We start from the raw sequence: 22,414 nt of genomic DNA, 5'->3' as shown, positions 1-22,414 counted from the left end.
TTACCTATTGGAGCCTCTGAATGAAAAAAGAATGCAATAGAGAAAGAGAGGCAGTCTCCAGATGGAGAAATGCTTCCGGAATTTTTCAAAGAAGGTTTTAGGTTGCTAATGCGCTCTTGTGGGATTAGATGCCTGATCCACAGGAGCAGATTATCCAACCTGATGTGGGCCCGTTTGGACTCCAAGTCTGACAAAGCAGAACAGGCTTAAGAAAGCCCCGCTTGTCCCTTGGAACAGAGCCGTCACTCCTGCAGCATCTAAGCTTTGGTGCCGCTGAAGAAAGGACACTGGCTGTTTTGGAATCCTGAAAGACCCCAACTTCCTGGCACTAACTCTAAGCTAAAACCTGACACTACTACAAGCTATTTCAACCTCAGCACAAGCTTTAATGAACTGGAAGGGTAAGCAAACAGGAAGGGTTTCCAGGGATTATAGTAACTTTGTTATCTGAGTAATCAGCCTTTTACAACCTACCATGTTGCAGCCTGTTTCTTCCTAAACCTTGCATGGAATGCAGTCACGTGGTTGGTTAAAACCAGCTCCTGACAGATCCCAGCAACTTACAGATGAACCTGAGTGAACTTTGCTCATTACCATGCTAAAGTCTCCACCCCAGAGGGGCTATAGCTTCATTACCATAACGTGCAACCTATGTGTCAGCACGATGACTCACTGCAGCTATGCGACTGGGACTCCTCCTCTGCATGCACCCTCTCCCCTCTCCATCACCCAAAAAACCCTTCTGTCCCTTTTCCTAGGGAAGACACTGCTTTGGAGAATCCTCCCAGCGTCCTCCTTACTTATGCCAAGTAATAAAACTCCTATTGATCAACACCTGTGTTCTCATGAATAGTCGTTTGTTACCAAGTGAACAAACCCCGGTTTTTTTCGAGTAACAGAAGCAGGCGTGTGTGGTTTCCTCTGATAACAACCAAATACATGACATTTGTCCACATCAATCAATCCCGCTGCAGTTCTCCAGCACTGACTGCATGTTCAACAATCCGACTCAATTCTGACACTAACTACCCAGAGTCAGGCTCAGCCTCTACACGGGGCACCAGGCTCAGCAGCTGATGGAGCTCCTGGGCTACTCACATTTCTACCTGGCTGACTACCAATGCTGGGTACTAAAGCCCCTTTAAATTTAATAATTCCCTAGAACAAATTCCAAAATTTAGAAAAGTGCTTTACCTACTATTGTCAGTTTATTATAAAGGATACAACTCAGGAATAGCCCAAATGGAAGAAACTAATAAGGCAAGATATGGGGACAGTGACTGTGCAGGGCTTCCATTGTTAAAGAAAAAATTCACTAATGATACAATCTTGATACCCACTGCACTGGGATTTTGCAGCAGGAGAGAGAGAGATGAGGCTCAAACTTGAATACAGCATGGGCAAGTGGGAATTTATAGGCAAGGAGAAGCTAGAGGTCGGTGGATGGATGGAAAATTATGAAGAAGAAACCTCAGGGGCAAGAGGGATTCTGGTTAAGCCACACTAACAGGATTCTTGCTCAAGAGAGCCTGGGGTGATGAGACTTACTTGGAAAACAGTGGAGGAGGATAAACCTGGTATTGTCTTGCTATACCAACTCGGCAGGGTCCTTTGCTAAAATTAGATTTTACAAAGAAGTCCAGATGGGTCTAGGAAGAGGTTTGGGAGCCTGACTAAAATGTGGTCAAGCAGAGAATCTTTGCCACCATGCCCTCTCGCGCAAGGCCAGTGTGTTCACCCACCCCAAAGCCCTCCCAACCCCGTCATGTAGGGGTTTCTATGGAGGCTTCATGATGTAGACATTATTGATTAAATAATGGTGATTGGTCCCCATCCTGAAGTTACCCAGCTACCACTCCTCAACCAAGAGTCGCCTTATTAGCATAAACTCAGGTTTGTTTGACAGAGACTCGTGAATAACAAGACAGCCTATCGCTCAGGAAATTACCAGGGTCTGAGGAGCTCTGTGTCTGGAACTGGGGGTAAAAACCAAAAATATGTATTTTTTATTATGCCATAAGGCATAAATAAATTTTTATTCTGCTACAAGGCATAAATTTATTTAAAAATAAAATTTTTTATTATGTCACAAGGCAAAAACCTAGACTCTGGGATTGCTGAATCCAGACTCTTTGTGGGGCTCTCTTAAAGAGTTTTGTGATCCTAAATATTTCAAAATGGAGTCACTTATGGCAAGTGACTCAGCCCACTGTGAAACTGCTGACCCCTCAAAATGATAAACATAGGTATAATGGACTGAGGTAATCAGATAACATCTGCTGTGGCCACACACCCCCAAGACCTGACAAGAAAGTGAAATCAAAAGGTGGCTGAGATCATGACCATGGCCACTCCTGCAGAGAGCCATCAAAACAGCGAAGACACTGACCATGGCAAGATACCTGCAGAAGCTCTGCCCAAGAAAGCTCTGAGGCCTCCTCATGACATCCACAGCAGCCCCTGGAAGCTTTGCCCAAGAACAGCGACACCACTCAACAGCATTTTGAGAGAAACCCAGAGGCATGCTAACCTAAACAACAGAAATGGATTTTCATTTTGTTTTGTTTTGCTTTGGAACAGGGTCTCACTCCAGTTGCCCAGGCTAGACTGCAGTGGTGCAATCTCAGCTCACTGCAGCCTGACTTCCTGGGCTCAAGCGATCCTCCCATCTCAGCCTCCCAAGTACCTGAGAGTACAGGTGCATGCCACCATGCCTGGCTAATTTTTTTTCTGTATTTTTAGTAGAGACGGCCTTGCCATGTTGGCCAGGCTGGTCTTGAACACCTAGGCTCAAGTGATCCACCTGTCTAGGCCTCTGAAAGCACTGGGATTACAGGTGTGAGCCAGCGTGCCCAGCCCAGAAATGTATTTTCATACCACTCAATGTGTGGTATTTGTTATAGCAGCCCAAGCAGACTAATACACTCTGCCATCAAAATATATCAATAATCCAATCATTTCTTGCCACCCTGCTGCCACGGTTGTGGGAATACTGCCAGCGCTATTGCCTGTGGAGTCAATTCTCCTGTGTAGTCAAGGGGGCTCCCATGTGATTCAGAGTAAAAATCAGCACCCTCACAACAGCCTGAATGACCCCATATAGATCAAAACTTTGTCACCTCTCTGCTGTCATCCCCTATGAGCTGCTCCCTGGCTTTAAATACCCTGCCAGACACATGCAGCCTCAAAGCCTCAGCAACCACTGTTTGTTTGTCTAAGACATTCTTCCCATGTACATGTGAAGGGCTCACTCTCTTACCCCCTTGAGTTCCTTACTCAGAAGTCAGCTCAGTAAAGCTGTCCCGAACCACTCTACTGAAAACTGCACCTCCTCATCACACCCTATCCCCGTTCCCTTCATTTTTCTCAACATTTGGCCGTCTAACATAATATCCATTTCACTAAATGTCTGGCTCTCCAACGTCAGATCCACAACGGTTATCCGTGTTTATCTGCTGTGTTCACACATAGATCCTGAGTGCCTAAACAGAGCTTGACCCACAGTAGGTGCTCAGAAGATACCTACTGAATAAAGATACAAGGTGAGGTCCATCTGTGTGCTGGGCTTTGCACCAGTGTGTCGTGTCATCTCAGAGTTGAGTCTCACAACAGACCCCTCACATTTGCTCACCTATGGAGCAATGCAAGGGCCAGCACCCCCTCCTCCCTGAGACATCTTCTCTTCTCTCCTAGCTGACGCCAGAGGTGACACTCTGATCTGTCACTGGTCAGCATAGAGAGGACCCTAGAAACAGCTGAGGGGCAAAGACGTGGAATAAATCCCAGACTTTGCTGAATATTTTTCAGGATGTATCAATGTCAGGAACAGCTCAAATGCAGATCAAACCTGACAGCAAAGCTCTGAGGAGGAAAGAAGGCAAGAAGGGCATGGCAAGGGTGACATTCTGAATGGTGAGGCACCAGAGGAGCTGGGGAGGGAAGAGGCACAAACTGGGCTGGAAAATCCATCTGGCAACTTTTAACCTGAAGTTGGGCCTCAGAGCCTGAGTCTCTTGATGGATATGACTCCAGCTGGGCCAGGTATGATCAGGGTCCCCAATCCTTCTGTAGTTCCAGATCCACAGATTCACAGGCTGTCAGACCTGAAAGATGACACCCTGCCTCTTCAAGAGGAGATAGCTGACATGAAGAGAGCGGAGACACCACCCACAGTGATACTACTTGTAAAAGCCAAGGACTTGCAGCTTACTTTCTTCTTTTTTCTTTTTCCATGTTGAATATAACCTTAATACAGAGAGGTATATGATCAGTGACCCTTAAATTTCCTTTACAAATGAAGCTGTCCTGGAAACAGAATGCACAGCACCAGGCCTGGGGTCAAGGAAGAAAGAAGACAAAGGGGCCAATGTTCATTGGACCAGTAAGTCTAGGGCGCTATCTGATCGAGGGATCCTGGGGGCAGTGGGGGCTGATGAAAGGGGGTGCCTTTTCTGGGGCTCCCAGGCATGAATTGTCTCTGATAAGGGCTCTGCCACCTCCGCAGGCCTGCCATTTTCTCTTCCAGGCTCCAAGGAGTCACTCGTCTCCCATTTTTCCTGCCTGCTGCTATACGGAAGCAGACTGATTGTATGAGAACCAGTTCCAGCATTTTTGGTAGCCTTAGAATGAACCTGTTTGTTATGGCAGATGGTAAACAAGTTGTTGTGTCTCAGGTGTTGGTTCCCTAGGCAGCAGCTTTTTCTGCACACACGCCCCACTGTCTGTCACCTTCTCCCTGGCTGTGAGGCTCCCTGAGCAGCAGGAGCCCCTCCCACAGGTCCAGGTGATGCACTGGGCGGGGCTCAGCCCAGCAGGGTGGCCCCTTCCCCTTTGCCCATGACTGGTTGGGTGTGGAAATATGACGCAATTCTGGCCAATGGAGAAAGGGACTTTACTCCCTGAAAAAAGACAAATGATCAGAATAATCTTTCCCTCCATCTTTTGGGCATTGCCAGGTGAAAAATGGGCCACTCGAGGCTGCTACAGCCATGGGAGTCCCTGCAGGGCAACAGTGCAGAGCCAGGACCAGTGCAATAAGAGAGCCTACCTGAGTCCTTGCTGACCTTGGTGAGCCACTAGACCCAACCTGAGCCACCCTCTTCCTGCCTTTCTGTTACCGAAACAACGGGTGTCCAGGGTGTTGAAGCCTCTTTGGGTTTAGTTCAGCTTCTTGCAGCCACATGCATTTTTATGGAGCCATGAGCTCCTGTGTTCCACGTAGCCTAAGGTACCCTCATCTCCAGGCCATCTCCATGCTGTGAAGCACCTCCTCTGGTCTTCCCCAGAGACTTCTTGCCCCTTATTTTCTGGGTGTCATTACAAGACAATGTCCTATGGGGTGCACTGAGGTTTGACATCTCCCTGCCTCCAAATCCCTCCCCTTCCTGGGGTAGGAAGAGCTGCCCAGGGTTCTTGTTACAAGAGACCTTTATTTCTCAAGCAGGGGCAGAAAATTCAGGGCTCCCCTTCTACTCTCGCTGCTCGTAAGGTGGCTTTAAAGCACCAGTGAGTCCATGGCTTGTGTTGGAAAGTCTGAGTCTTTTCATCTAAAGAAATATCTCATTTTTAAACAGTTGTCTCTCTTGAACAGTGTTTAGTATTTAAGGGAGGTAAAATAATATCAAAAGTGAAAGTGAAATTCTCCATTTCAGTATAAAAGCTGATCCACAAACAGCAGAGCCCCAGACCGCACCTTGGCTTCAAGATGGCTTCGGTAAGTTTCCCAGAACTTTGCATTACTGACTCTACAGCAGGTGGGCAGCTCTGCGCTGGAAAGGCCTCAGTCTGGGCTCCTGGCCTGGGGCACAGCTCCAGAGCTTGCCTTTAGAAGGCTGTCATAGAAAACTGTATTTGTCTTTTAACAGTGCAACCGTCCAGTTGGACAGTGGGGCTCTGAGTAGAGCCCACCTCCTCTGTGTATCTGGCACAGACCCCCCATGTAGTAGAGAGCTGTGGGGTGCCAGTGGAGAAGGCTGTGGTCAGGTGGGTGATCCTGGGTGGTGGGAAGTGAGCAAATGCCACCATCATCTGCTTCTGCTGAGAATGGGACTCAATTCCTTAACTCCAAACAGTGCTTTCTCTCTCCTCGTTCCTCTGTAGTATTACCCTCTTTAAAGGTGAATTCTCAGCAGCATTCTGAATGCTGAAATCTCTCCTCCTATCAGCCCCCATGTACCGACGGGCAGAAGCTCCAGAGAGAGCAGGCTGAGCTCAGTGGTGTGTGACAGAAAAGGAAGAGCTGAACTCAGGCTATTACTAGAAATGAAACTATTCCAGTAAAGAGTCTTGCAAATTCTGAAGGGCAGCCCACTCCAACAGCACCTCCTGATTCTGGGGAAGGGCTTTATTGCTGCCAAAACAAATCAGGGCTGTTAACAGGGAGCTATTTCTTTATTTAGGCCAAAGCTCATACTTCATTGGCCACCAGCTGCTGCTGCCAGTGCCTTGACTGTGGTTTTACACAGTCAGCATTATGGTTAAAAGTCCCTCTCTCTCCCCACATGGAGACCATCTCTGGGTCCTGCGGGGCCCTGATGCACAGAGGAGGAGCTGGGCAGGAGTCCTGGCCCTGCTCCTTTCCCCTCCCTCTTTCATGTCCGTTTCCTTTGCCCCATTCCATGCCACATCCTTCACTGGATCCTGGAGGTGCAGGGATGGAGGGAGGGATGAAGGGATCGAGGGATAGAGGGAAGGAGGGAGGGAGGAGCTCACAGGATCCTGCCTGCCTGGAGCTCAACAGACCAGAGGTGCATACCGACAGGCAGAAGGAATTTCAGCTCAACCTGACTCCTGCAGAGAGGAGCGAAGGCCCCGGGAGTAGGGTGGCGGGTCAGCTGACCCAGGCTGGGGCCATCAGGGCAGCCTCTCAGGTGAGGGGGTCTGAGGGAGGGGAAGAGAAAGAGTGGGTGCAGGGAAATGAGGGAGGCAGAGAGACCCAGATGTGCAAAGCAGCAGAGGCCAGAGCCAGGGCTGTGGGAGGGGCTGGGATGTCGCTCAGTGGGCCTGCAGGTGCAGAGCCCAGGGAGGGAGAGGAGGGTGAGGAAGGGCTGGTCAGGAAGGGCCTGGAGCTGCCCACAGGCTGTGTCCTGAGTCCTGAGGCCAAAGGAAGGTCATGGCCAGATGTGCCCTTGGGAAGGCTGCCTTGGGTCCTGAGGGGTTGGATATGGAGTGGCAGGGACAGGAGGCGGGGGCTGGTCAGGCGGCTGTAGGGGTCACAGAGGCAGGCATGGGGCTGTCTGAACCAAGTCATTGGGTGGGATATTAAAAGGACACCAACCAGGAGAAGGTTTTGGAGTCCACATGATTGGTTTTAGTGACTGATTATTGGCATGAGGAAGAGGGCAGAGGTGAGCAGACCCCAGGTCTATGATGGGACATCCTGGGATGAGGGAAGAGGAGGCTGTCACCCCCACTGCGGACAGGCACAGAGAGCGTGGAATGGAAAAAATTCTGACCATGAGGCTGTTACACCCTGCAGAGAGACATGGCAAAGTGGGGAGGAGTTGAGAAAGGGGAAGAAGGTGGGAGAGACAGGAACCGGGGTGAGGGGTGCTCAGGGAAGACCCAGCTTGGCCGCCTCCCAGCTGGGTGTCCTCAGGCAAACCCCTCCACCTCTCTGATCCTCAGTTTCCCCACCTGTGCAATGGGATGATCATGCCTTCCCCTGGGACTGTGGAGAGGGTGCAGTTATCTTAGGGCAAGTTCCCACAAAGGCCTGTTCTGTGAGTGCAGAGCCCCCAGCTCTTGCTGTGAGCTCCTGTCTCCCAGAGCGTCAATTCCAAGAGATGTGTGTCCCGAAGCTGGATGCGGCAGGGTCTGAGAAGGAGGTGGCTCTCAGGGCCATGGATAGGCACAGGGGACGAGGAGTGATGAGAAACCAAGGGTCAGTCTGCAGAGGGCGGAGAGCTCAAGACTCACCTTCCCAGCCTTGCTCCCGGCCTCAGAGCAAGTGCTGGTCCATGCGGGTTCCGCAGGACACACGCACATCCGCATCTTCAGCATGCACGCACGGCACGCACGGCAGGCACGCACGGCACGGCAGGCACGCACAGCACGGCAGGCACGCACGGCACGGCAGGCACGCACGGCACGGCAGGCACGCACGGCACGGCACGCACTGCACGCAGCGTGCCACACAGGCGCCCATATGGTCCTTGTCTCTCCCATCCTGCAGTATCATTTTCAAGGCTTCCAGTCCCCGGTGCCCCAAGTGAGGAGAGCCTCTAAAAGTGACAGCAGGGCTGGAGATCTCATGGGAGCTAGGAGCTCATGAACATCAGCAAGGCGTCTCCAGGACGAGCTGCAGCTCCCCTAGCCAGGGTCTCTGCTCTCGCCTACAAGGTCGTATACACCATCTCTGACTTTTTTGTTGCAGCCACACCAAGAGCTGAAACCTGGAGACCTGATTGAGATTTTCCGCCTTGGCTATCAGCACTGGGCCCTCTATGTGGGTGACGGCTACGTGATCCATCTGGCTCCTCCAAGTAAGGACTGATGAATATATAATTTTCAAAATATTTATTAATGGGATCACGAGAGCCACTGAAAGAGAGTTAAGCAAGGGAAACGAGTTAGGAGACACATTCTTCTTAGAGGATGCTTGATGAGACTGTACACATATGTCCCATGCAGTAGACACTGGATTCCGTCAGTCCTGGCAGAATAGGAAAAGAGACCGTTGCCTCCCGCAGTGAAGCTGGACTGCTTCAGCCTTGGGATCTCTCTAGCTCAAAGTCAGTTACCTTGGCTTGCAGAGCCTCATACAACTTAAACCAGCCAGGTTTCTGAGGTCTCAAAGAAGAAAGTTTCTGAAAAAGAATAATGGTCCTCCATATTATATCCTTTGCCTCATATGTTTTCACAGAACAAAGTGTCTTGATATTATGTACTTAAGAGTCCTTAACGGAGGCAATTCTCACAGGTTTATACATTTAAAAAAAAATTCTCATACAAATGCACAGTAAGCAAGGTCAATGATTTATTTACCTCATTAACAACAGAAGCAGCAAGATGACATACCCAGTTAAAAGCAGAATGAAGGAAATGATGTATGGACAGTCAATGAAAGGGTAAAAAAACAAATGCAGAGGCCAGGCACAGTGGCTCACGCCTGTAATCCCAGTACTTTGGGAGGCCAAGGCGGGCAGATCACTTGAGGTCAGGAGTTCAAGACCAGCCTGACCATCATGGTGAAACTCCGTCTCTACTAAAAATACAAATATTAGCCAGATGTGGTGGTGCACACCTGTAATCCCAGCTACTCGGGAGGCTGAGGCAGGAGAATCACTTGAACCTAGGAGGTGGAGGTTGCAGTGAGCCAAGATCACAGAATGGTACCGCTGCACTCCAGCCTGGGCGACAGAGCAAGACATCATCTCAATCAACGACAACAATGCAGAAATGAGACAATGAGACTGCCAAGTTAGGTAGGTGCCGGCAGGTTCATGTCCTCTAGGGTAATGCCACTGTATAACTTTCGAAGTTCTCTTTTACCATTTACGTCATCACTGGACAAAACCATTCCCATCACTATCAGAGAAAGAAGTTTGCATCTTTCTAGTTTTCTCCAAGCCCTCATCTCCCAGGACATCTTCAACTCCCAGGACAGAGTTGTAAAAATGTCTGAATTGATGGAAAATAGCAAATCAAGCACACTTAATCCAGATGACCCTCAAGGACCTTGTAAGACAAAGCATGGCAATGAGGACACATGGTCCCTTTTGTGCCTGACTTGCAGGGTGTAAAGAGGCTTTTTTAAGACAATTTTCCTTTCTTTTTTTTTTCCGTTTTCTTTTTTTCTGTCTCTGAGACAGGGTCTCACTCTGTCACCCAGGCTGGTGTGCAGTGACGTGATTACGGCTCACTGCAGCCTTGACTTCCCCAAGCGCAAGTCAGGTGATCTTCCAACCATAGCCTTCTGAAGAGCTGGGACTACAAGCATGTGCCACCACACACAGCTAATTTTTGTATTTTTTGTAAAGACAGGTCTCCCCATGTTGTCCAGGCTGCTCTCGAACTCCTGGGCTCAAGTAGTCCACCTGTTTAGACTTCCCAAACTGCTAGGATTACAGGCATGAGCAACTGTGCCCAGCCAACAGGATTTTCTTAAGTGGGTTCTAAGTGCAAACATCAGCCTTGACATTAGAAACAGGGGCAAGAGAGGAAACACATCTAATTATTGTGTGCATTAAGTACTATCCATTTTAATAAAAATAAGATAACACTATAGCATGGAGTCACTATAGCATGGAATTGAGACTCCATTGGTTGACAGCTCTTCCTGTACCTCTCTATGTGCCTAGAACTGAGCCAGATGGTAGGACAGCCAACTTTACAAAGGATTCCCTCAGGGTCAGCTCAGAGCAGTGGAAGGATCCTGCCCTTTGGGGCTTAAGAGAAGCAGTTTCACATCCTGATTCTGGGACTTTTCATATCACAGAAAAGTCTCAAATGTCTCTCTCAGACCAATATTGGTTTTTAAATAGAGATGATAATTTTCCTTGAACATTAAAAAGGAGATTAAATTAGGAAGTATATGGAACAGCACAGCATGGTAACTGAAACAGTAGGTACAAAAACGAATTGGATCTTTTTCTGAAACATAAGTGTACAAAGCTGAACAGGTAATAAGTATGTTTTGCCATCATTGTTTATAATGATGAAAACTTTTCCAATAGCTAAATGACTGCTAATAGGGATTAGTCACATAAGTGATATACATGCATAGAATGAAATATGGTAGCAGCCACAGACAATCATGGCATTCGCTGACCTGAACAAACATTCACACCTTATTTGATTTTTAAAAAAAAAAAAAAAAAAAAGAGGGCCGGGCACAGTGGCTCATGCCTGTAATTCTGGCACTTTAGGAGGCCAAGGCGGGCAGATCACAAGGTCAGGAGGTTGAGACCATCCTGGCCAACACGGTGAAACCCTGTCTCTAAAAGTACAAAATTAGCCAGGCGTGGTGGCACATGCTTGTAATCCCAGCTACTTAGGAAGCTGAGGCAGGAGAATCGCTTGCACCTGGGAAGTGGAGGTTGCAGTGAGCCGAGATTGCGCCACTGCACTCCAGCCTGGGCAGCAAGAGGGAAACTCCACCTCAAAAAAAAAAAAAAGCAAAATCTGTGAAGCCTTTAATCACATATGTGAAAGGATAAACCCCAGTAGCTCCCTAGTGGAGACTTCAAGCCCTTCTCTCCCGACTTCGCCTTCCCCTGCCAGTGAGTGTGTCTCTGATTGCAGGTGAATACCCCAGAGCTGGCCCCTCCAGTGCCCTGTCAGTCCTAGACCGCAATGCAGTAGTGAAGCAGGAGCGCCTGGAGGATGTGGTGGAAGGCTGTAACTATCGGGTCAACAACAGCTTGGACCGTGAGTACAGACCACGGCCCATTCAGGTGATCATCAGTTCTGCGAAGAAGAAGGTTGGTCAGAAGATGGAGTACAATATTGTGAGAAGGAACTGTGAGCACTTTGTTACCGAGCTGAGATATGGCAAGTCCCGCTGTAAACAGGTAAGGACCTCTCTGGATGATCCATCTCCCCTAGGGATGTCTGCTTGGGGCTGCGCTCACTGCATCACCATGAATGATGCAAATGTAGCCTCTTAGAGACCCACTGGCTGAAAGTCAGGACCTCTGAGCTCCAATGCCAGATCTGCTTCTAATCCACAGAGGGTCTGTGGACAGGTCCCTTCCCTTCCAGGCCTCTCCATGTGCAGAGGAGGGGGTGGATGGAGGACCTCTGAGGATCCTTCCCCTCTAAAGCCTACGCTGAAAATGGCCCCTGAAGTTCTGTGGGTCATCAGGAGAATCTGGGCCAACGCAGGTCCATGACAGGTCCCATAACCCCCCAAAGAGCACTCAGGACACTCAGGGTCTGTGAACCTATGTAAGAGCTCAAGAACATTTGTGCGTAAGATCTGCGCACAGCCTCTATCCCTTCCTCCTTCATAGTGTTTCACATTTCTTGCCCCAAAACACAACTAATAAGTGGCAGAACCAGGATTCAAACCCCAGCTGTCCCCTTCTAGAGTCTCTGCCTGTGATGCCGGCCCAGCAGCAGCTCAGGCCCCTTAGCCTGCATGACTGAATGGATGGGGGCCCTTGCTGAGAGGGGCATGATGGCAGAAGGAGAGGCTTTGGGGAAGGAAAACAAGAGTTTGGTGTGGTATGTGATGTCTGAGGCGCCCCACTAGAGGCCCAGGTGGAGATAAGGCATGGAGTTGGAGTTCAGGCTGAAGTAGGGCTGGACGTTTCCAGGCTGCAGTTGGGAATGGTACACAGTGACCCCAAGGCACGCACATGGCCATGGCCTCCCTAAGTCTCCCCTCAGCTTCTGCCACAGCCCTCCCTGTGCAAAGGTGTAGCTCAGGTAGGACCCAGGCTGCAAACCAATCCCCAGTCTGACCCCTGGCACTCTGACCCTGGGAAGCGAGGCACAACCCTTCTTCCTTGCCCCAAATCAGAACAGATGTCCTCACCTGGAAGCTGTCTCAAAAGGATCTCATCAGCCCATTCTCAGGACAAGCCCAACACCAAGAAGTGGTCACAGCCCAGAAAAATGGAGACCCCGGGGACACAGCCAACAGCTTCTCTGGGAGAGGATTCTGAGCCAGCCAGCGGGGAGGGGAGAAGACAGGAGATGCCAGGCCGTAGGGGAGGCAGGACAGCAAGGAGAGGGAGAGGAGTTCCAGGCCCTTGGGAGGGAGAAAGTGCCAGCGTGGGCTTGCTGTGAATCTCAACAAAAGCTGCTTGCTTTGCAGGTGGAAAGCACGGTTGACAAAGGTGTGGTCATGATTATTCTTGGAATTGTTCTTGGAAGCTCTTTTGCGATTGGGAGATACCTAAACCAGTGACAACCTGAAGCAGTCACAATATCCTGTGTTAGAAGCAGCTGTGGAGGTCCCAGTGGAAATGGGCCTCCCCACGCCTCCAGTAGCCTGACCCTTGCTCTCTGTCTCGGGCTGTCTCTAGCTCCTTTCCTCTCTGTTTCCTTCTCTTGCTGGCTAAAGGATGATCTAATTGAAACAAGACTGAAGGATCAATAAACATCCATTTACCCCTTCAGAAAGGACTTCTACCATGTTTTTGTAGACTTCTAAATTACAAAGGAGGAAAGTAACATTGAGTGAACACCTACTGGGTAGTTCCAGCAATTTCTAGCTGTGTGACCTTAGAGAAAGCTCTTGATTCTCAGAACCTCAGTTATTTCATGTCAGGTGATGTCGGGAGAATCACATAAGATGAGGCATACAAGATGCCCCGCACCATGTCTGATACGTAACAGATGTTCAGTGAATTGTCTCCGTCATTCTACACAGACATAACATCGACATAATTGCATGTCACTAATTTTACTCTCAGGAAGGTGAAAAAAACTTAATTACCTCCCAGTATAGTCTCACAGGGTGCTTAAATCCCCTGACATCTACCAGCATCTTCCCAGTTACCTCCTTCACCTGGCCCTCTTTTTAGAAATTTCTCTTTTCTTCTTTTAGTTCAAAGGTCTGAGTTCTCACCCACCTGTGACTACAAGATGGAGTAATATTCTTTCCATGCCCAAACTGCCATGGCTCAAGCTGGTCCTGGGAGGAATGCTGAGAATTAGCTACCTCTAAACCTCCCTCCACTACTTTCAGCATGCCCTGGGTGTGGTCCCAGAAGTGCCCAGGTCCCCATGTTTCTGTGCTTCCTCACTCCAGCCCCTGCCACCAGTGACCCTACTCAATGGCCACTTCCATGAGGTCACTGCAGCCACCATCATTCTTGCTTCAGGACTGGGGACATCACCCTCTCCTGGGCTATACTTTTTCATGCGTGAGCAACCCGGTTGGTACGTTAATTCCCCCAACACAATGGAGACCAGGCTGTATGTAATGATTAGTGAGACTCCCCTGGAAGCTCAGGGCTATTGGAAGGTTGAAGAACAAAGAGAACAACTTATTGCTACAATTAGAGGGGGCTCTGCTCAGATTTCTGGCTGAAATCCCAGGCTCCATTTGGGGATTGCAGAAGCATCCATGCCTGCCTTGCTCCAGGGCTACCTCCATATCAGAGGGCCCACCTGCTCTACACAGAATCCAGGCCCAGCAAGAGAAGAAGGCTTTCTCACTTCTTGTGATCTAAGACTTACCTTCCCAGACTTCATTGCATGTCCAGGATCAATTGTTCCAGTGTGCTGGACGATGGAAGCATCCAGACCCTTCCAAGGTGTGCTTGGCCTCCATGACTAGGTCAAATCCCCATTAGGAGTCTCAGGCGTCCATGTACCTGCACTTCATGTGGTTCTCAGAGTTGCAATGAACACTGATCCATGTGGTTATTTTACTAATGTGTCTTTCCCTGCCAGAATTTTGGGGGCAGTACAAGTTTGGTACCATTGGGACCATAGCATCAAGCACAACAGCTAACTTACTATAAGCACTCAATAGACAATAGATTACAAGCCAAGCACAGTAGCATGCACCTGTAATCCCAGCACTTGAAAGATTGTGGCAGGAGGATTGCTTGAGCCCAGGAGTTCGAGATCAGCCTGGGCAATATAGTGAGATCCCATCTCTTAAAAAGAAAAAAAGATAGTGGTTTACTTAATTAATAAATTTATTAGTTAAGAAAAACAGGGCCAGGCACGGGGCGCACAAAGTACTGTAATTCCAGTACTTTGGGAGGCCAAAGGAGGTTTTGAGCTCCTTGGAGCTCAGAAGTTCAAGGCCAGCATAGGTAACAACAGGGTCAACATAGTAAGACCCTGTCTCTACAAAAAATAAAAATTAAAAATTAAAAAAGATTAGCCAGGTGTGGTGGCACGTGGCAGAGCAGGAGCATCACCATCTTGGACAAACACCACCATGCTAAGTTCCCCTCAATTAAAAAACTGCCTCTCACTGCAAGATCTGGAAAAAAAAAATGCCTATATCCAGCCCAAAAACATCAGCCTAATGACTCATGTCAGCGTAGCCAGAAACATTCCAACCCTGAGATAAACCCATTTTTTCCAACCAGAAACATGCCAACCCAAGATAGCCTCTCTTCTGGTCAGAGACATTTTAACCCTGCAATAAACTTTCCCTCACATAGAAACATTTCAAACCTAGGATAAGCTCCCCACTTCCTAAACTCTTAAATACCCTTAGTTTGTAAGAACATTCCTGACTGAAATCAACCAGAAGCCCCTCTCAGGTTGATTCTTGAAATAAACCTGTCTTTGACTGTTGAGCTGCTTTTTGTGTTTCTTTCCTTTCTTTAACTCTTACAGCATATGCCTGTAGTCGCAGTTAAGAGGCTGAGGCAGAAGAATCATTTGAGACCAGGAGTTCAAATCTGCAATGAGCTATAATCATACCACTGCACTCCAGCCTCAGCCACAGCCTGAGATCTCATCTTTAAAAAAAAAAAAAAAAGTACAGGTAAAAAATAAGAATAAAAAATATGACGACTCTTCTCGAAAAAATGTTGTGGCCACCACAGTAAAGGTTAACTCCCACCAAAATTGTGTTGCTATAAAGTTGAGAAATACACTGAACCAGTTCTAGACCTCTCTGGACTGACTTCCATGAACTAGATTCCACTAAAATGTATACTTTATTTTTTCATTAAATTCATTAAATGATTGTATCACCTCTGGACAGTCCTAGTACTTAGCAAGTCTTTTTGCTAAGAAAAGTGGCTGAAGGCCAGGCATGGTGGCTCACACCTATAATCCCAGCACTTTGGGAGGCAGAGGCAGGCAGATCACCTGAGGTCAAGAGTTCAAGACTACCCTGTCCAGCTAGGCAAAACCCCATCTCTACAAAAAATACAAAAATTAGCCAGGTGTGGTGGCAGGCACCTGTAGTCCCAGCCACTCAGGAGGCTGAGACACGAGAATTACTTGTACCCAGGTGGCGGAGGTTGCAGTGAGCCGAGATAGTGCCACAGCATTCCAGCCTGGACAACAGAGAGAGACTTTGTCTCAAAAAATAAATAAATAAAAATAAATAGATAAAAGTGGCTGAAAAGAGAATGCAATATTCCTTCCACAGGCTGTTTTTCAGCTCAAGAATTTTTTTTTTTTTGAGACGGAGTCTCGCTCTGTTGCCCAGGCTGGAGTGTAGTGGCACAGTCTCGGCTCACTGCATCTTCTGCCTCCTGAGCTTTAAGCTTTAAGCCTGCTTCTCTAGCCCTCTCATTCATTCTATAAACACCTTGATATTCCTCTACAAAACGCCTTTTCTGTTTCAGCTAATCACAATTTATCTTACTTGTACCAAGAACATTGGCAGACTTGACAAGAGTTATAGATTTCTGTCCAAAGCTTTGCTTCTTTGAAATTTCCCTCTCACAAAGGAGATTTCTCTTCAGGAAAGCCTTTGAGGCAATGGTTCAGGCATGCATAAGTCTGTAACTGACCTAAGATAGGAGAGAAAATGAGTAAAAGTATCTCAAAAATGTAGCCACTACCCAAAACATACTGTGGTGGTGTAGAAGATACTTTGCAGAAGAAACACTTCCTTCTAACTTAATTCAACAAGCGAAAACCAACACCATTTAAAAATATAAGCACAGGACATAGACACTTCTCAAAAGAAGATCTACATGTGGCCAACAAATATATTAAAAAAAACAATGCTCAGCATCACTAGCATTTTTGGCAGTGGTGAATGACAGGATCATTCATATGCTAAACCTCAGCAACACGCAATTTACCTGCATATGTACCCCTGAACCTAAAATAAAAGTAGGAAAAAAAATACTTCTTTCTACCATTTCACAAACTATACAACCCTAGAGAAGTTATAAAGACTCTCTTAATCTAATTTCTATCATCTGTAAAGTGGAAAGTTCATTCATTCACTCATTTAACAAGTATTTATCAAGTATCTACTGTCTGCTCTGCACTGAGGAAAAATAATAAATCAAAACAGAAAAGAAAAAAAAAAAAAAAAAAAAAAGCGATTCTCCTGCCTCAGCCTCCCAACTAGCTTGGATTACAGGCACCCACCACAACACCTGGCTAATTTTTATATTCTTAGGAGAGATGGGGTTTCACTATGTTGGTCAGGCTGGTCTTGAACTCATGACCTGAAGTGACCCACCCACCTCGACCTCCCAAAGTGCTGGGATTACAAGTGTGAGCCACCACATCCGGCCTCAGCTCAAGAAATTTTTAAGAAAACTGATTGGTGCTGAAGAAACAGGAATCCTGGGCTGTGTGTGGTAGGACTAGATTGTCCTTCATTGTGTGTGTCACTCTCGAAGACAGCGTCCCTCTCCCCGCCCAGGAGTGACTGGACAGCTGGCAGGACAGAGAGAAGCCCTAGTGCTGCCCTCCTGCCTCATGAACAACGAAATGTTTTGCTTATGCGCATTCACTGGAAAGTGCTCTGAAGGTGGCTGGAGTCTGAGACAGCCAGAACATCAGAGGAGCAAGGGAGCTCTCAATGCTGCCTGCCCTACTATCCTCTTTCTTGGGTGGCTTAAAGTCTCCTATTGGGGTAAGAGAAAATAATTTAAGACATTAGCAAGGAGGGTCTTAGTTCCTGCAAAGATCTACTCAAACCATCAGGAGTTCCCATGGTTGGGCCTGGCCCTTCCTGCAGAGCCCTGACCATTGGTCCACAAGACACAGGAGAAGCAGGAAGCTGTCATGAAAGTGCACCGTGGAGGAACAAGGGCCAGGGATGGGGCCCTGGGCTCCAGCTTCAACTCATCAAAGAAAGGGATGTTTATTTTTTACTTTTTTTTCTGAGACGGAGTCTTGCTCTGTCATTCAGGCTGGAGTACAGGGGCACGATCTCCACTCACTGCAACCTCTGCCTCCTGAGTTCAAGGAATTCTCCTGCCTCAGCCTCCCAAGTAGCTGGGATTACAGGTGCCCACCACCACGCCCAGCTAATTTTTGTAATTTTTTTTTTAAGTAGAGACGGGGTTTCACCATATTGGCCAGGCTATTCTTGAACTCCTGACCTCGTGATCCACCTGCCTCGGCCTCCCAAAGTGCTGGGATTAGAGGCATGAGCCACCGCACTCGGCAGGAAAGGGATGTTAAATACAGCTTCTCCTGCTGCCTCTGTTTTGGCCAATGTGCCCAAATTGACCACAACAGCTGTTCTGTGTTTACACATTCTGAAGTCAGAACCACTAGCCACATCCTCAAGCTACATGATCTCCATAGTTCCTGGAAGGTGGGCAGCTTTAATACTAAGTTGATAGAAAGGCAAACCAGGCTCAGCGTCTATGCCACTGACCCAAGGTCACACAGCCATTAAGTGGAGGCTCTGGATTCCCTTCGAGTCAATTTTACCCAAAAGTCAGTTCTTTGGGCCAGGCCACTGGAGTGTTCTCTGATGAGACTGGCATGGACAGTCTCACCCCCTGCCTTGCTTGATGTCCCAGGACAGTTCCTGTCTGCCCCCTGTAGGTGTCGCAGACTCGGGCCTTGGAGCAGCATCACTCAGTGCAAGCTTGAAGCAGTGGGTAGAAAGGTCAGGAGCAGCTCGGCCCTTCGTTTTCTCACTTCCTGTGAAGAAACTGACAGGACCAAATATGGCAGATGCAGCACAGAAGCATCCTCCAGGGGGAGAGCTGTGCTTCCTGGGGGTGGTGGTGGGAGGGAGGGTGTAAGTGCTCAGGGCAGCCAGTTGTCAGGGTGACAGCTATGCTGAGAGCACCTGGAGACTCTTCCTGGCTTGCAGACAGCCACCTTCCCACTCGGTCCTTACATGGTGGGGAGAGAGCGAACTCTGGTCTCCTTTTTTTTTTTTTTTTGTCTGAGACAGGGTCTCATTCTGTCACCCAGGCTGGAGTGCAGTGGTGCGATCTCAGTTCACTGCAACCTCTGCCTCCTGGGTTCAAGCAATTCTCCTGCCTCAGCCTCCCGAGTAGCTGGGATTACAGTGACCCACCACCATGCTGGGCTAATTTTTGTATTTTTAGTAGAGATGGGGTTTTGCCATGTTGGCCAGGCTGGTCTCAAAGTCCTGACCTCAGGTGATTGCCTTCCTCAGCCTCCCAAAGTGCTGGGATTACAGGCGTGAGCCACCTCGCCCAGTCTGGTCTCTTCCTTTTCGTACAAGAACATTAATTCCATCCTAGAGGCTCAACCCTCACAACCTAATTACCCCCCAGTGGCCCCACCTCCAATACCTTCCCACAGGTGGGTTACAATTCAATGTATGAATTTGGGGTGTGAGAGGAACAGAAAAACATACAGTCCATAGCAGAGCCCAATCGTGTCTTTAATACAATTCACACTAAGCTGCATTTAATAGAATTCACACTAAGCTGCATTTCCCCCAAATAAATGTTCCTATGCTTTTAACTCCATTAAAATAAAGATTGATGAACACAAAACAGTAAAGCCAGTAAACCAAACCGCACTCCTGCCAGCTAAACAATATTCTTCCATAAGAATTGGTTGTTGTTGGGACAATTCCTTGGATTTATTGCCTTTCCCGCTTGCTTCTGTACAGCAGCATGCCCACAAGGCCTGCGACAGCCAGGACACCTGTTACCACACTTACTGTTGTGTGGGCATCAGTGACCTGCAGCAGAAGAGAAGGGAGAGCACACTCAGCATCCGGCGGGGACCACAATACATACACCAGGAAACTACCGTGCAGGAAAGACCCATCTGGCCCAGTCCTCTTCATTCGAGTCACAAATATTGGCTGGGAGAGGGGATCCCAAGAGGTCAGGCCACCCAGGAAAGACGAGAAGAGATGTCTGGTGGGCACAGAGTGAATGGAAGAACAAAGCCATAGTGTGATATATGCAGAGTAAAGGAGGGAAACCAGATACACTCTGTGGGTGTTAAAAATGTAATACGTTGAACCCTGTGGCTCACACCTGCAATCCTAACACCTTGGGAGGCTGAGATGAGTGGATCACTTGAGCCCAGGAGTTCAAGACCAGCCTGGGCAACATGGAGAGGTCTCATCTCTACAAAAAATACAAAAAAATACAAAAAAAAAAATTAGCTAAGTATGGTGGTGCACACCTGTAGTCCTGGTTACTCAGGAGACTGAGGCAGGAAGATCACTTGAGCCCAGGAGGTGAAGGTTGCAGTGAGCCAAGATCGCACCACTTCATTCCAGCTTGGGTGACAGAGGGAGTCCTTATCTTAAAAAATAATGATAGGCTGGGCACAGTGGCTCAGGCCTCCAATCCCAGAACTTTGGGAGGCCAAGGCAGGTGGATCATGAGGTCAGGAGTTTGAGACCAGCCTGACCAGCATAGTAAAAAACTTCATCTCTACAAAAAATTTTTTTAAATTAGCTAAATGTGGTGGTGCCCATCTGTAGTCCTAGTTGCTCAGGAGGCTGAGGCAGGAAGATCACTTGAGCCCAGGAGGCAGAGATTGCAGTGAGCCGAGATCACACTACTGTGTTCCAGCTTGGGTTACAGAGTGAGTACCTGTCTTTAAAAATAATAATAATAGGCCGGGCGCGGTGGCTCAAGCCTGTAATCCCAGCACTTTGGGAGGCCGAGGCGGGTGGATCACGAGGTCAAGAGATCAAGACCATCCTGGTCAACATGGTGAAACCCCATCTCTACTAAAACTACAAAAAATTAGCTAGGCATGGTGGCACATGCCTGTAATCCCAGCTACTCAGGAGGCTGAGGCAGGAGAATTGCCTGAACCCAGGAGGCGGAGGTTGCGGTGAGCCGAGATCGTGCCATTGCACTCCAGCCTGGGTAACATGAGTGAAACTCTGTCTCAAAAAAAATAATAATAATAATAATAATAATGATAAACAAAAGCATAATAAACTCCAAGGCTTAGCTGTGGCAAGGACAGAAGGGCAGTGCCCAGATGTTGTAGCTCAGGAGTGGCCAACTAGGACCCTTGAGGCAAGTGTAAAGTTGGGAAATCACCCCTGGGAACTCTCACTGCCCAAGGCTTGAGGGCAGGGACCTCGCCTGGGTTGGTCTCAGTGTCCCAGGTTGCTGATCCCACTACCAGCAGAGTCGGCACTCATAATTTATCTGCCGAACGAGTGCTGGACCGTGAGACGCACTGAGGATGTGCTTTCATGAATAACATTGCCTCACTTATGTGCTGGCAGGAAAATCATTCTGCAAAAGGAAGAGGACACTCTGCAAAAACACCACTGAGTATACACCCAAAGGATTGTAAATCATTCTATTATAAAGACACATGCACATGTATGTTCACTGCAGCACTGTTGACGATAGCAATGACTTGGAACCAACCCAAATGCCCATCAGTAATAGCCTGGATAAAGTAAACGTGGCACATATACACCATGGAATACTATGCAACTATAAAAAAGGATGAGTTCACCTCCTTTGCAGTGACATGGATGAAGCTGGAAACTATCATTCTCAGCAAACTGACACAGGAACTGAAAACCAAACACCGCATGTTCTCACTCATAAGTGGGTGTTGAACAGTGAGAACACACGGACACAGGGAGGGAAACATCACATACCAGGACCTGTTGGGGGGGTGGGGGGAGCTAGGGGAGGGATAGCAGGGGGTGGGGGGATTAAAGAGGGCTAGCATTAGGAGAAATACCCGATGTAGATGATGGAGGAATGGGTGCAGCAAACCACCATTGCATGTGTATACCTATGTAGCAATCCTGCATGATCTGCACATGTACCCCAAAACTTAAAGTATAATAAAAAAAGAAAAAGAAAATAAAACTCACAGAGATGTGAGGCTGACCCCTGAGGGTTGGTGCAACTCAGCACGGCTGTTGGGAGCTAGCTGAGACAACCCGCTGCGATCGTGTGGGCCCACCCCTGCCTGCACCACTGTCTCTGAGATACCAGCACAGGAGGGACTGGGGGAAATGACACAGGGTGGGGCCGGGGTGAAGACTGTGAGAATGGCTGCTTTCTAGATATCAGCACTGTGCCGGAACTCTCCAGGCCCAGTATTATTTTTTTTAATCAGTCTGACAACCCTAGGAAGTAGTCATTCTAATTCCCACTTTCCAGAGGAAAAGACTGAGGATGGACAGTGTAAAGAACTCAAGCAAAGGCTGGGCACAGTGGCCCATGCCTGTAATCCCAGCACTTTGGGAGGCTGAGGCAGGTGGATCATCTGAGGTCAGGAGTTCGAAACCAGGCTGGCCAACATAGTGAGACCCCGTCTCTACTAAAAAAACAAAAATTAGCTGGGCGTGGTGGCAGGTGCCTGTAATCCCAGCTACCTGGGAGACTGAGGCAGGAGGATCACTTTAACCCGGGACGTGGAGGTTGCAGTGAGCCGAGATCACGCCACTGCACTCCAACCTGGATGACAGAGCGAGACCTCATCTCAAAAAAAAAAAAAAAAAAAAAAAAAAGAATTCACACAAAGCCACACAGCTAGCAAGTGACAAGGCTCAGATCTGCCTGACTTCCCAAGAGGAGCACTTAAGCCCTTCACAGCCAGGGAAGCAAATATTTAAACCAGTGACCAA

General features: G+C 48.2%; 2 protein-coding genes across 3 annotated transcripts in view; one reads left to right on the top strand and one right to left on the bottom strand.

Annotated features, from left to right (window-relative positions):
- Window positions 1–5,492: 5,492 nt before the first annotated feature.
- On the top strand, window positions 5,493–13,080 carry PLAAT4 (phospholipase A and acyltransferase 4). Of its 2 annotated transcripts, none has more exons than XM_032283047.1 (4): window positions 5,493–5,713; window positions 8,375–8,483; window positions 11,245–11,513; window positions 12,467–13,080. In XM_032283047.1, exons 1-4 carry the CDS (start codon window positions 5,705–5,707, stop codon window positions 12,854–12,856), a joined length of 777 nt encoding a protein of 258 aa, XP_032138938.1. In that variant the 5' UTR covers window positions 5,493–5,704; the 3' UTR covers window positions 12,857–13,080. The 2 variants fall into 2 exon arrangements, with proteins under 2 accessions (XP_032138938.1, XP_032138939.1); XM_032283048.1 differs by having other exon boundaries at window positions 5,598–5,713; window positions 12,764–13,071.
- A 6,119-nt stretch (window positions 13,081–19,199) lies between these two features.
- PLAAT2 (phospholipase A and acyltransferase 2) overlaps window positions 19,200–22,414 on the bottom strand; it is a 73,173-nt gene continuing 69,958 nt past the window's right edge. Inside the window, 1 exon segment of the mRNA XM_032283046.1 lies at window positions 19,200–19,522. Within this exon segment, the coding sequence (XP_032138937.1) occupies window positions 19,421–19,522 (102 nt within the window). The 3' untranslated portion in view covers window positions 19,200–19,420.

Source organism: Sapajus apella, unplaced genomic scaffold (genome assembly GCF_009761245.1).
Source record: "Sapajus apella isolate SASKATOON/1434 unplaced genomic scaffold, GSC_monkey_1.0 scaffold14, whole genome shotgun sequence".
NCBI lineage: Eukaryota > Metazoa > Chordata > Mammalia > Primates > Cebidae > Sapajus > Sapajus apella.
Note: the sequence above shows the minus strand (reverse complement) of the source record. Positions and strands in the feature narration are given on the sequence as shown.